Consider the following 15,846-nt stretch of genomic DNA (forward strand, 5'->3'; position numbering starts at 1 on the left):
TTTTTCAAGGCAGTAGTTTGTTCAATTAATTATTTAAACTTCCCTACTGGAAAACAGAAGGCAATGTCCTGAGAAATGAAGTTTTACTCAAACTCTTGGACCACACAGAATTATCCTTTGTATTAAGTGAAGACAATATTTCACATTCTGACAGATATTGCAGTACAAATTAATAAAGGCTCTTAAAAAAGGAGGAGAATAAAGAAACAATCATTTGCTAATGAATATACTTGTCTTGGTTTCAGTTTAGGTAACAACTGCTTGTATTAAGTTAAGTACAGTTTCTAATAGGTGCCTGGGAACATATAGAAGCAGATGCATGTTTCTCAAATGTGAGAATTTGCAGCAAATATACCACTATGAAGAATTTTATTTTAAAATTCATTATTTTAAAAGATAAACTTTATCTTGAGTTTTTGCTGAAGTTAAATGCGAACATGTGAGACTGAAGCACAAGCCGCTGAACTAGGCAAATGCAGCAGGTACTTTGATATTTCATGTTTTACCAATATAGACAATGCTTTGACATACTTCTGTGGCCTATTTTTATCTGACCTCATACTACTGTACTTGTAGAGAGATCAACATTCTGCTGAACTATGGAAAGTACTTAAATAAAGAATCTTGATCTAGGATTGACTGCTCTTAGAAGAGATTGCTCTGAGCTTAAAGATTCTCAAAGCAGCTCCCAGAATGCCACTTCCTGTCTGTAGGATAACTTAAATTATTTTATTAAAGCTTGAAAGTTAGGTGAGAAAAAACAGAGCAGCATAATTGAGAACACTTGAGCTTGAGCAAATAGCACCTATAGAAATCTAAGTACAAACAGTATTTACCTGAACACTAACCATGGCAAAAGTCAGCAACACCAGATCACAATTCTGACATGTTTTAAACTTATACCTTTCCATCTCTGAATCCAAGACAAAAATCTGAAGATGTGACTGAAATTCACTACCCATGAGCAGGAAGTACTCAAGTGTGAAATAATGGTAGTGACAAGTATTGTAGTGGAGGTAAAGGATAAAAAAGTGCAGGCCAGCTAAAAGTGGGGTATTGATCTAACTGTTAGTGTTCTGCAGAGTGCATCCTATTTACTTTAAATATGCCAGAAGCACTTCTTTTAAAGAAGTGTCTTGGAGCCCTTTAGAATTAAAGGGTATTGGGATTGTTCAAACTGCTTTAAGGGAATAACATTCTTGGTACACAAAGATTGTATCAGATCGTCTACAAAAGATCTGAAAACCAGAGTTTAAGCGTATGTTATTGTATCCATATTTCCACAGGGGCTGTCTATAAATTATTATTTATGTGAAACCTCTCAGACAGCTGGATAGCTAATGTATTATCAGACTGAACCAACTTTCATAATCATATACTGCAAGGATAGCCTGAGGGTGATGGAAGGGGGTACATCCATTAGAGAGAGCAGACAAGATAATGTCAAAGCCTCCATTTGTTGCTAGGACCAATAAAGTCAAACCCTTTGCTAAATCACTGTTGTTCCAACATGAATGGAAAGGATAAAAAAAAAATAAAAAATATTGGGATAACAAGCGCTGGATACAAAAGAAACCTGAAAACATTCAGCAAAAATGCTTTAAAAACTAATCCATTTTCAAAAAGAAACACCAGACTTTTTTTTTAAGGTAGCAGAAAAAATAAGACAAATAATTTGGCATATTTATAGAAAGTATATGATTCAGAGTGTGTAAATGTGACCTACAGAGATATTTTAAAAACATACCTCAGAGTCATCTTTAATGTTGTCATGTTTCCGGTTTGAAGGAATGTAGGGAACTGAAAAAAGAAATCAAATAGTGTTGTTAAGGTCTTCATTAGAAATCATTCTTAAAATTGATAAATGGAAAGACTGAGTAGCTTAGGGTCAGCAGTCTGCTTTAAGTACTATGGGACAGTTGACCAAACTTTCCTACTTTTCTTGTAATTCTGACAGCAGGGTGCAGCAGAAACTACTCTGAGACAGCAAGAAATTCATCAATGGACTTTTGAGCTCATAGCAGCATCTGACAAAAGACAGTCATTTCCAAGAACGGGCATGGTAAATGGCCCCTGAAAACAAGACAGGTTAAATCATCAAAATGCTAGCCCAGAAAGAATACTATAAACCACACTAAATTATGAAATACTTAAAGGCTGAGGGTGCATTTATTAGCATCCCAGTTTGGATCAGAAGCACAGGGGTTTGTTTTAAAAAGTACATCTATTGTTCCAAATTGCTCCATGCTTAACTTTCCATTGTGGTTTGGTTTCAGAGCTTATGAATTTAGGATGAAACCAAACCAGATGACATGTTTCAGAAGTATGTTTACTGTAATTGAGTCCCTAATGAGTCCATGGGACTAAACAAGAGCTAATCTAACAAACTTTATTAAAAGAAACCTAAACAGGTAGAGTGGAAACTGGGCCTCCAAATGGAGGAACACAGGAATTTTGACTTAAGACAGTACTCACTTCCATCAGTTTCTTCTGAAGGGAGGCCAACATCATCATTTTTATCATCTAACTGAGGTTCCTGGGAAGGCATGACCGAATCCTTGCAGAACGGACAAGTTACATAGGAAAAAAATATGCAGTAACTTTAAATGAGTATGTCTTGCACTGAGCTATAATGCAACGAGAACCTAATATCTGTATCGTCCACAATGCAAATTATCTTTTGTAAAAGTATTTCTGACTACTAACACTTTGTGATGCGTTATAAAACCAGCCTACAAAATAACTAAATGCTACGTTGACCATTGTCATTAACTACAAGAAATGCTTAGCCGTCTTCTAAAAGCAAGGTTAATATATTTTGTTGCAAAGTTCTAAATTTTATTCTATTTAAGACTTCTGAGTCTGCTTCACATGGAACAGCAACAAAGTAAACACTTGGAACATGACGTTACACACTCTATTTAGAGCACTGGCATATTCCTTTCTTGTTTAGAAACAGGAATTGTTCCTCACTGTGCAAGGGTATAACATAAATTGGTAAAGATCATAATACCAAATAGCCTTATAGTACATTTAGACACTGGTTATCAACCACAACTCATTGAGAGACATGTAAGACTATGCCAGTAGGTGTAGCAGCATGCACAAATAAATTGTCAAAGAACCTAGCAGTGCAAGCTGACGTGAAAGAACATTAAAGCCTATTTGCATGCAGTAGTGCAAAAACCACACAAGTGCCTTAGTTCTTAAAATACTCCCATAGGCTAAAAGGAAGAAATCTAGGATTTGTCCAGAGAAGCTGTGGCTGCCCCATCCCTGGCAGTGTTCAAGGTCAGGTTGGAGGGGGCTTGGAGCAACCTGCTGTAGTGGAAGGTGTCCCTACCCAAAGCTGGGTGCTGGGACTGGATCAGCTTTAAGGTCCCTTCCAACTCTAATCAGTCTGTGATTCTATGATTGTCAATGACAACTCTTTATCTCTCTGTAAAATAGGGTGCGTCTACTGGAAGAGGGAAACTCAAGCTTGCACACAATTCATGTCACAAGTTTTCTTTCCTCACTTTGTTTCTATTGCTCACAATCCAAAGGCTTGTCCTCCAGAAACCTTCTCAGTTCAGAAAGTGAAAAGCAACCACCACCAAGTGTTACAGCTCCACTACTATACACAGCACTTAATTACTGAAGAGGCACATCCACAGCCAGCCACTCAGGACACAGTGAAACATCTTAGCTTCATACAAAACACAAACTTACCATATGCCTTTTGCAGGTCAGCGGAACAAGTATATGGCAACGCTTATGGACCAACAACTTGCAGTTGATACACTTGTAGCCTTGCCTTCCCAGACCCCATATCCTTTCACTGCACTGGCCACAGTACGCTCTCTAAAAGGCAGAACGCATATTATCAATTCAGTTATCAATTCCTTTCTGTAAATAAGTAGTTATCAAGCAGCAAGAATTCACCTACAAAATGAGTCACTTCCTAATAGATGTACAAAATTAGTCACTTCCTAATAGATGTACAATAATATTTCTCTTAGAATATCCAGGGGTTTCCCAGTAACTGAATGTTCTACTTCATGCTTAGAATTCAATTAAATGCAGTCCTTTTTTAGTGAATGTTAAGAAAACACCCCAAGCCTACGGAACGCATTACAGCTTAATATTAGCAAATTATGCCTACAGAATATTTTGAATTTCAGGTTCTGACAGAGGTCACCCAAACAAAGCTGGCAGAAATCTGTACTACACCATTATGCATAAAACCCATGTGGACTGACTGCTTTGGAGAACACAAAATATTACAAAATACAAGTTAAAGAATGAAGCATGTTCTATATCTGCACATATATATTTTAACAGAGGTAGAAACTTCGCATAATTAAACCTCAGGTATTAAGTCTCATGTAAAACCTCTGTATCTTGCACCATTTAATGGCAAAAATATATGGTCTTTTTTTCCCCTACATGCAGGGACATAACATCTAACTAAATTAAACCAAAAGGAGGACAAATCAAGAAGCCAGACATCCAACTGTTGACTTCAACAGGGCAGGTCTCGAAATATTTTTTCCAGGTTGTGTGTGCTGTGGTCATCTTATCCACTCTACCCAAAGTGCCAAATTGTAATATGAGCTTCTAAACATGCCAAGAAGTCACCCAGCATCAGGTCATCCCTCTGCACAGTGCACAGGTCGCCAGCACAGGACTTAATCATTATTCCCTATCTACACATTTTCTGCAGCGAGTCCTGTAACAGTCTAAGGCATTGTCCATCACTCTGCAAGCTGCACATGAAGCCCTGCTCTCATCCCCAGGCTCAGGCAGAGCTCTGCAACTGTCCCAAAGCTGCAGAACAGAACAGAGCAGGTCTGTTCCTCTCAGCAAACTGCCAGTTAGAGCGTGGTTATTCACATCCTCAGACTAATGAATCACACAGTGTCCTGCTCAAAAGCATTAAGCTACTATAAATCCTTACAAATAATATTAGAAAAAATATACTAAGGAGAAAAGAAATAATGATTAAAGAATTAATAATTAAAAAAAAAACAAAAACCTTCTATATTGCCCTTCTCATATTTTGATAGATGCAGAAAGCAAAACTTAATGACATCCCACTCATCTGCACAGCCAGTTGCCCTTCATCAGGAGAAACCCAAACTGCATTGCCCAGGGGGAAAAAAAAAAAAACCACAACCATACTGCCTCGTAAGAGAAGCAACCTTGGACATCTATAGCCACTTCTTCCACAATTCCTGGTCCATCAGACTTCCTTCAGTATCCCTGTCTAGGTTTGGCAGCAGTAGTATTAAGACTAAATAAAGTATCTTAGGCCCTGGAAATGACATAGAAGAAAATAGTTTCATTGACTTCAGACAGATGCAGGGAAACAAAGGGGGTGGGGGGGTGGGGAGATGTAGAGGCATAGGGGTGGCTCCCAAATTCCTTCCATTAATGACGGTATTCCTCTCCTAGCTCTCCAACACACATACAAAGAGTTTCGTACGTGTTAACCTTTATGTTAAGCAAGATTCAAGTTTAGATTCTGGCATCTGTTCATTTTCCTGAATTATCTGAGAGTTCCAAAAGGTTATTTTGAAAAAGGAATTAATTCTTAAGGTCATACTTCAGTCTTAAAAATTCAGGCAACATTAAAACTTGGTATCTAATTTGGTAATACATGCATGACTATGACTTATTATAAATTTATACATTCTTACAGCACATTTTGCAGTTCATGTCCACTTTATTTCTAACTGCAGCTAGATATGGCTTGTGTTCTGACTTTGTATGATTCCATTTGTATAGACAGTTACAAAGTAGTCTAATGAGGTGTTAAAACCTTTATGTGCATATTCAGTATCTGCCTAATTTCAATTAAAACTGTAATATTATGGATTATTAACGTGGCAGGTATGCACTCACAATGTTTCAAAGAAACATGTTTGGACTATAGAGCAAATAAGCACAAAAACTATGTGTTTCACACCGTAAATTAAAAAACCTGAGTTGGCACACCCCACTACACAAATGCATGTTGTAACTTGGATATGTGACATATTTTCCACATATCTAGGGATAATATACAGAGTTTGAAGGGGCTTTTCCTTCTTTCAATACAGTTTTGGGGTGGGGAGCAAGAGAGAAAAAGCTGATTTTAAAAAACAGTTACTACTGAATCAAACAGTTCACTTGCCCCCTGCACTCAGGTCTGTACAGAATTCCCTGAAGTGTTTATGTACTACATTTGTACATATGCTGCAAAACTTAGGCGTAACGGGATAAGTGAAGGAGGTGTCTCAGTCTTAAAGCTACATTCACTTCCTTACGTGGATTAAGTCAGATTCTTAAAATAGTTGTATTTTAGCTCAATAAACCAGATTTGTTTCTTAATGAGGTGATGTAATACCTCAGATTCAACACGTTTAAAGCAAAAAAATCAAGAGCTCTTTAAGAGCTGTAAGAATGACAAAAAGTACCAAAAGTAAAAGATCATGCTAACAAGCAATCAAAATCACATAGAGTCAGGAGGAGAAAAGCTGCTCTAAGCAAGCATCAGTTTAAGTAGGGACAAACCCAGCTTTTTAGAGACATTAAAAATAATTCCCACCAATTACATATTAACTCCATCCCAGGTTCAAAGACTTTCAAGTTTTTCTGATTATTATGACCTGAATAACACTGCATAGACTGAGAAGTCACATGAATAAGTATCTTGCTTTTCTTTTCAATACTCAAATACAGAAAAAGCACAGGCTGAGAAAAACAATTACCACAGAACATTACCAAAACCCAACATTTTATGCAACAGTACTCACTCTGTTAAAACGTTTGGCTTGAAACAAATGCCCATTCACTCGGTACAGCTTCCTCCATCTTCTGGCTCCACGGCGGTAGATTGACTCTAAGAAAGAAATTAAAAAGGTGTAAAGCAGCAGCATGGTGGCACAGGAATACCAGACACACTACATTAAGCAAGTTGTGACTTAAACCAATCTTGCTTTTCCAAAAATCAACGCACAGCTAAAATCTCTGCTGTCTTGTTTTTAACACGTAAAGGCAGCCGTAACTGACAGCTCCTGCAGGATGCGCCTTCCCCTCTGCCTCTCCCTTTTCTCCTATCAGTGTCTCTTTTCCATCACATGATCATAATCTTGTTACCATTTCTTGGCTGCTCACTCTGCAAGCTCAGGTGAGAGGGACACAGAAGTGCTAAATAAACAGCCTCCTCTGGTACAACCACAATACTGATCTCACCTTCACGTGTGAGCACATAAAGGTCTGGTGCTAATATTGCTTTAGATGTGTAATATTAAGAGATGTTACAAGCTTTGAGAGTTACATTATTTGACCTCATTTTTAAGTTGCAATTAAATATTGTCCAAAATCTTTCTCTGGTTAGGGAAACAGTTCAAATGTAGGTCTGCAATTATTTCTAATCTATTCTAAACATAACAATAAGAAATCATTTAATCTGTTTAAGACAGACTTTTCAAGAGGCCCCAATGTGACAGTACCTGGCACCTACTCTGAATTACTTTGTTTTCATATCCATATGTGCAATTTTTGTGCAAATGGCTAATTAGAGAATTTGATACTTAATACTAAGTGTTGTAAAATGTGTTGTGTGACACCAGTTCTATTCAGAGCTGGCATAATGGTGACACAGCCAACCCCTGACACATAAGCAGGACCATGAGCCTTCCACAGCTGGTGGTATGAGTGGGCACTGGGTGGACTGGGGAGTTGAGGGGGAAAGAGGGGTGAGAGTTTAGCAGGAAATTCAGCAGTGTTAAAACTGAGAACATATTCCCATTTATAAGAGGCTAAAAACCAGTTTTTAAAATGTCAGATTTTCATTACCTAATAATCAGTTCTAGCGACACCTATAAGGAGATTCCATTTTAGGGGTTCTCCCAGTTTACTGTAATATTTAAAGTTAAGAAGCACATTTCACACAGTCTGACACATCCCCATAAACATTTCCAGGAAAATTATTCTACTGTGTTTTTATGGGTGCTAAATATGCTCTTACTTACTTGAAAAAAGAAATTTGAAAGTCTAGAACCCTCATTTTGATACCATTATTTTAAAGTAATATGATGAATAAGATTATCCAGTACAAAGCTTTAACTGCATGCCTTTTTAAAAACAGATTCTTTACGCAAGTTATAACACAACTTAACACAGTTGGCAGCTTGTACAAAACATATTTCATCAACTTTCAATGGAAAAATTGGTAAGTATAGCCATTTTATAGGGAGAACTAAACGGCATAGGAAGTATAAGTAACTGAGAAGACAACATTAAACTACAATTATGATACCTAACAACTTCTTAAAGACTGCAGGCCATAGGAGGAGCAAAGGCAGTCACTAGAATAGAGATATATGGCTTAATATCCTTAATGCAAATAGTTCCCCAAAACCTCCAAATACAAACTTTAAAGCAAAAATCACTCTCCTTATTTCCCTAAGCACAAAGACAATTTAAATGAGAATCCAGAGAAACTATTGCAAAGTTTCTGCCTAAAACTATGCTCAAACACAAACATCAGTGAAAGACTGTTCCACTATTTGTAGGATGAATTTTCATCAAGGAGGGAAAAAAAACTTCACAAGGATTTTCTCCAAAAGAGCTAATTGATTCATTAGACAAAGCACCATATGGAGGAAACCTACTACATCTGTGTGCTGAACATGAGCTTATCACTGAGATGAGGAATATTAAGTGAACGGTAAGTTACCGAGCAGCTTGTGCTGATGAAGTCTGTAAATAAAGGAGCAAGTCACTTCCCTAATTAATAATAAATAAAAAAAAAAGTCAGGGTTTATATCATATATTTGTGAGGCAACAACCTAACAAAACCTGAACAGAGCATAGCTTCAAAAAGTTGGAAGAAAATTACAATTTATTGCTGTAACTGCCACTGCCACAGTGCAGGGTTTAAGTGAAGTCAGTTCCTATTCCCTGACTCTAAAAGTGGACAAGGTAAAAAAAAAAAAGAGAAAACAGTGATCACACTGATCTCACAGGGCACACCTGTACATCACAAGTCCTACTGGTATTATTACACGCAAAGATTAAATTTATATGACAACAATATGTTCTTGGTATCACAAAAGCTTGAGTATTTAATTACTGTGTTTAATGAAAGGGCTACTTTTTCATTTATTTTACAGTACACATCTGTTAACTCTTTAAGGACTCGAAATCAGCTGCTTGGAAGCTGCAGGAGATAACACAGCTTTAATCGAAATAAGGCTATTCTCTCTCTGACATTAAATCAAGTGTTTGGGATGAAAACAGATGTCTTTTCTTTGAATATTCATTTTCTTTGTGACCAAGCTTAGGGGAAAATTCAAACAATATTTTAAGCTGCTAACAAGGATAACAAATTTTTATTAAGTAACACAGATACGTATTCTAATTAAAATGAATGCACTGAACTTCACCTGCTTCCAGGACTGGAATATTGGAGGGAAATAAGGAGACTATTTTTAGTTATGATTACAAGGTAAATAAAAATACTCAAAGCAAACCAAAATTAACCAGCTGTCGCCATGTAAAAAGCCATGTGAAACAACTGACTCTTCTGCTGCGCAATTCTTCCTTCTATTGTCAAGCTGTGCATCTACATGACTAACAGTAATGCACAATAAACCTTGTAAATATACCTAACTTTTTTTTTTCAGATACATTCCCTAGGGTTGGGTTTTTTTCCATCTTTAAAAAAATACTGTAGAAAAAAACCTTACAGGAAAATTACACAAAAATCTTTAAGTGCGGCTACAAATGGATGAGCAATTTGTCCACTGTTCTGCATTCATTCCAAATTAACTCATCTACAGAAGATACTCCCCCAATTCAATCGTGACCTCTGCAGAACTTCACAGGAAGGATATGAACTTTGCCTTTGAAAATGTAACTTAAAGCAGGCAGAAACAGAAGAAGGCACAGACATTTTTCAACTGACAATGTCCTTCCCCAGCACTGGAGAAGAGAAATAATTTAGACCAGCCCAACCTGCCCCCAAGCCCAAAATACTTTTTTCCATCTGTAAGTTTATAAATGCTTGTATCTCCCAGAATATGTAACAGAAATAATCTGTCATGTGAAGACTGTGGTTCACACCAGTGAATGGCAGCAAGATACCCACCAAAAAATTATGTCCTCTGCATTTGAATTTACAAATGCCGAAGTCTGCTTTTACGTGATCAAACTATAATGAAATCTTTTACTATACTAAGTGCAGCTATTAATTGCTATTGTTGTACATCACTTCTCAGAGACTAATGCAACTTGTTTACAGGCCAATTCCATTGCCTGCCAGCTGCATAGTATGAGAATGGCCAGGTTTTGTTTTGTTCTGTTAATGTTTTGCTGAGCATACAAGTGAGCATTCTTTCAAAACCAACTCATGAATTACAAGTAAGAAATTGATATTAGTATTTTAGATAGAATCTGAATTAGATGAAAATATAACATAAAAATAGTTACAAATAAAGACAGAATAAATTTTGTGCAAGTCAATTCAAAAGAACTTCAATAGTATGTTCTTTCACATATTTGCTATTTAATATGTTCCAAATAGTTAACTATGAAATTGAAATAATAAAAGTACTGTTTTCTGAAGCATCTAACATACAGATCTTGTACGGGATCTTAATCTGTCCTCTTCATTATGAAATAGCTGCTATGTACCATTGCCATTCCTTTTCAGATGTTAGGAAAGCATATCCTTAACAATACATATATTAACTGCTTTCACCTCACTTCAGTTATTAAAAGGGTCAAAAGGTAGCTTTTTTTTTGAAATTGAATTTAAAACCAATTAGCAATTGGTAAACCGTATCTCCATTCTTCTTTTCTTTTGCAAGACACTAAATTTAACTACTAAGTCAGATCAACATTTATGAAAACTAGATCAAGCACAACTAAAACAGCAATAATAACAAAGGAAGTTCACTACATATAGCATCAGCAGGTAACTAACAAGGAAATAAAGCTGTATCTCATAGAACTGTAATATCCACCCAGCATTTATTGTGACACAGCTAAAACACTGTTTAAATATCCTATTTCCCCACTGACTTTGAAGGGGGTCAACCAACTTCCACTTCAGGACTACAAAGTGGAAAACCTGTCCTCCATACACACAGTTTTCTCATACATAATCTCTTGGTTGCTCATATTCATATCCTTCTGTTCAAATGGCTCCATGCCACTGCAAGGTGATGAAGGCAATGTTACCAAGACGGATAAAATCTGGTACTAAACTAGGATATTTAATAGGAATCTCCCAGTCACCTGGTGGAGAAATTGCAGCAAGTCCGGTTGATCCACTTCCACACTGAATTCTAGAACATGAACTGTGAAGTCTTAAAACAGTTCATAGAATCATAGAATAGTTAGGGTTGGAAAGGACCTTAAGATCATCTAGTTCCAAACCCCTGCTGTGGGCAGGGACACCTTACGCTAAATCATATCACCCAAGGCCTCGTCCAACCTGGTCTTGAACACTGGCAGGGATGGAGCATTCACAACCTCCCTGGGCAACCTATTTCAGTGCCTCACCACCCTAACAGGAAAGAATTTCCTACTTATAACCAATCTAAACTTCCCCTGTTTAAGTTTTAACCTGTTATCCCTTGTCCTATCACTACAGTCTCTAATGAACAGTCCCTCCCCAGCATCCCTATATGTCTCCTTCAGATACTGGTAGGCTGCTATGAGGTCTCCACGCAGCCTTCTCTTCTCCAGGCTGAGCAGCCCCAACTTCCTCAGCCTGTCTTCATACAGGAGGTGCTCCAGTCCCCTGATCATCCTCGTGGCCCTTCTCTGGACTTGTTCCAACAGTTCCGTGTCCTTTTTATGTTGAGGACACCAGAACTGCACAAAATACTCCAAGTGAGGTCTCACAAGAGCAGAGTAAAGGGGCAGGATCACCTCCTTCAACCTGCTGGTCACGCTTCTTTTGATGCAGCTCAGGATACGGTTGGCTTTCTGGGCTGCAAGCGCACACTGCTGGCTCATGTTCATTTTCTCATCAACCAACACCCCCCAGTCCTTCTCCACAGGGCTGCTCTGAATCTCTTCTCTGCCCAGCCTGTACCTGTGCCTGGGATTGCTTCGACCCAGGTGTAGGACCTTGCACTTGGCATGGTTAAACTTCATGAGGTTGGCATCAGCCCACAGGTTAGGAGGGACTTTAAAGATCATCTAGTTACCAACCCCAAGCCAAGACAATCACAGAATTTGATTTTTTTTTTACTTGCAAGACTAAACATTTAACTAATCATTAAAAACTGTTAAGCACACAAATCAGTGACTAACAGCCCAGAGTTTACTCAGATTATTACCTAGTCAATTAGTTGATAGTTGTTTGCCCAAGGGTTTATTTGTCTTAAATCCAAAAGCTACAACAATCCGTTGACCTGTATCAGGGTCTACAGAAGTTTGTAGCATACGCTTTGGAACTTAAATTTTCTTTGGAAAGAGGGTAATTATTTTGGAACTAATCACCAAAGCATTATAGAATTACAGGACAAATTAAGAGAATTGAGTATTATTTTACTACCATTATTTAAAAATCCTTCTTAATCAACCCCCCCCCAAGAATCTAAGATGGCAGATATATAGGAAAAAAGTATAGTTCCAAATATTTTCAAGTGGCTGAAGGTATTGACATGGATTAGTGGTGGGTCTGGCAGTCCTGGGCTACCAGTTGACTTCAGGGTCTTTTCCAAGCTAGTTGATTCTGATTCTATAGTGCTCACAACACATTTCATTACTTCACAAGCTTTTTTTCTTACTACTTGCTAAAGAAAGAACATATTTTCTGTGCAAGGGTCATGGCTTTTCTATAAAGATCCTAATTTGCAGCTCAGATCAGAACTCTTTTGGATTTTTTTTCTTTTACCTGAAATTTACCAGACATATTTGAAAATAAGATCACAAAGAACAGTGTTACTCGAGAAATCCTAGCTAAATCCAGTTACTGGATGCTATTCCAGAAGTGATGTTTCAAGAGGATCCTTGTGCATGTCAGTGCTCTCAACCTGCTGTACATCCTCCACTGCATCTCTTGTGTGCATTCTTGCAAGGCTGTCCCAACTACAGGATAAAATGATGCCGTGTTTGTTGCTCTAATTTGAAAGAAAATGTTGTAAAAAGGGACTGTAGACAATTGGTGGTGGATCCATACACTTCTGAAAGTGACAAACATTTTTGTTTAGGAACGAAAAGAGTTCATATTTTCCCCTTCTCTAACTACACAATATTAAGCTTTACAGCCTTTCATGATGTGTGGCTGGCTCCTCTTTATGAAACCACAGTGCAATACAAACCCAAGCTTGCATTGCTTTGTTAACAGAAATCCAAACATCTTTTGATGACTGCATTATATATTCTCCCAAAATAAAAATAACTTTCATTAAAAGATTTACTACAATGAAAAACTCATTTAACGTTCTATTAGTATGAATTAAGATCTGCACTAAGAAGTTTTTAATCAAGCTGAAAGAGTACTGAACCAGTACTTATTTAAATAATTTCATTCTTTAATTTACCTTACTATTGAAGTAGATTGAAATGAAGTTCTGAATATTTAAACAATCTGTAGCAAAATACCTTCAGCAGGAGATGAAACATTTCTTTAGTATTAAACTCCATTTAGGCAGCAGAGACCCTGCAGCAGCACTAACTCTCCAGATCTGTCACACTCGTTTTAACACATCTGTATCTCATTATGCTTTGTTTTAGAAGGAAAGTAAACTGAAATGAAATGCAATATTCACTCTTATTATGTCCCAATTTGAGTTCTACAAGTTGTGCTCTATTTTCTATCATTCAATAAAACTAATTGAGGGAGTGTCCCACTTGTGCTTTTACTCCTTTCAAACTTTCTCATATGCTATATATAGTAATTATACATTTCACAAGTATAACGTAAGAAGTAGAGTTTGCAGCAATATAAAGTATTACTAAACTGGACATTATTTAGTGAGAGTAGTTAAGTTAAAAAATATCTTATTTGTTTCAGGAGTTACTCAAACCTATTATATTCTGGATTTAATGATTATACACTAATTCTGATAGCAAACTGCATAAATCTTCCAGTTTAGTTAATTCTTTAATGATGGAGAGAATTTTTGTTTCCCAAGAGAGCAACCTTCCATCTTAGAGCCTCATCTGTTTATGATACAGACTTGTACCTGCCCTTTCATCTGGTCTGTTGATAGAAAGCTATAGTGCTTAATGAGTTAAAGAAAGCATGGTTAAATCTTTCAAATCCACAATGGTATTTGCCTTTTAGCTTTTGGAAGGGGGCTTTCAATTCACTCTAGAGGGAAGGAAGATAATTGTAGCAGAACTGCAAAGTTTACACACTGCTTCCCACCTAACCCCTTCAGATTTCCACCACGCTCTCCACTGTTTATGAGATCTGCCATGTAAAATTATTTGACAATAGCTATTTCTTCAAAGAAGTTGAAAGTTACACTGAGATAGCTTGTCTCACTGTTGTTAGAAATAACAACTGCACCTTAAAATTAATGGATCAGTTCCAATCCCAGATCTACTGTTTCAGGCCCTACAATATCAATTTTATCACTGCTTGCCTGAGGTTTTCCTTTCCTTGCAACCCCCGTGGGTAAGAACAGTTTTAATCAAAGTTGGAAATCTATAGAATAGAGTCCTGTGCCAGTCACAAGGCACCTGTGCCTGCTTTACCTAAATTATTGGAAGAAGCATATAGCAGCACTATTATTACAAGAAGCATGTTATTGTAAAAGTAAAGAGGACCAAACTAAAGTTTTGCCTTCAAATAGTTTCTGGTTTCCTTTTAAATACCTCCCCAGCTAATAATTCAAGGACAAGCAGTTAGAGATGCAGAAGTATTAGTAATGAAACTTCGGAATTACAGATGAAGCCCTTCCTGGTCAACATTGAGAATATCAGGTTTTGGTTTTCCCACTACCGAAATCACTACCTTCCCCCTGTGGTTTAAGGGCAGAACTGCACAGTCTGCTCAACACAACTCTTGCACTGACAGTGATGATTGGGACTCTCACATGCCTCTTCTGAAAACCTCCCTTTCAGCACGCCTGAAGTTAGCTGCTTTTTGCCTTTTCACTTCAGGAGATCTATTTACCAGCAAGTCATCAGTGGCTAGTCAGCTGCTATCACTAGTTAGCCTTACAAGTCTTCATTCACTTCTGAAGCTCTCTCCATTTCAAATTAGCAGCACCTGAAATCTCCCACAAAATCTGGTTTCTCACACAGCAACTCAAAAATCCAGGAGATAAATGCTGAAGACCCATTTTCTGCCCTGCAGGCCTCTATTGCTATTTTTGTGCCTCAGTTAAATATTAAAAACCGTAACCTGCATAAAGCAACTCAGATTAAAAAGTATTATATGGAAACCCAAGTATCACATATAATTAACCTTGAACATATAATTTAAGAGGTTACACATTAAATAGCTCTTCCAAGCTACTGAAACAGGCAGACGTTTAACAGGCTCACAGATTGTCCACTAATTCCAACCAATAACACAAAAAAGCTTCAGCACTTTCTTGCAAATTTAAGTTATCCCAAAAGCTTGTGCATCAAAAGAGGATTTACCAACTTATGAGATGTATGTGGAGAGGAAGTACAACAGATAGCACAGGAGGATGGAGCTAGACACTGCATTCAACAGAAGTTTTCTAAACCTAGGTGGCATCTTTCCTGCATGATCATACTACATTCTGACGAACAGCTAATGGAGGGGTGTGGAAAAACCACCTCCAAACAACACAGGCTATTTGTTATGAAACCTTAGAAACTCATCCAACCATTCCTTATTCCACTGTATTTTTTAGTTTATAGTTTACAAATTGT

At 37.3% G+C, this 15,846-nt stretch overlaps 1 protein-coding gene across 3 annotated transcripts in view; it reads right to left on the bottom strand.

Moving 5' to 3' along the window:
* Nucleotides 1-15,846, bottom strand: part of PRKCZ (protein kinase C zeta) — a 43,365-nt gene that overhangs the window by 15,260 nt on the left and 12,259 nt on the right. For all 3 annotated transcript variants that reach the window (XM_062614603.1, XM_062614605.1, XM_062614604.1), the window contains 4 exons: nt 6,780-6,865; nt 3,712-3,843; nt 2,476-2,557; nt 1,748-1,800 (listed from right to left, as the gene is read on the bottom strand). In XM_062614603.1, coding sequence (XP_062470587.1) covers nt 1,748-1,800; nt 2,476-2,557; nt 3,712-3,843; nt 6,780-6,865 — 353 coding nt within the window. The remainder of the gene's footprint in view (nt 1-1,747; nt 1,801-2,475; nt 2,558-3,711; nt 3,844-6,779; nt 6,866-15,846) is intronic.

Source organism: Pezoporus occidentalis, unplaced genomic scaffold, assembly GCF_034315485.1.
Source record: "Pezoporus occidentalis ecotype Australia unplaced genomic scaffold, CSIRO_AGI_Poc_V1 ctg176, whole genome shotgun sequence".
Classification (NCBI taxonomy): Eukaryota; Metazoa; Chordata; class Aves; order Psittaciformes; family Psittacidae; genus Pezoporus; species Pezoporus occidentalis.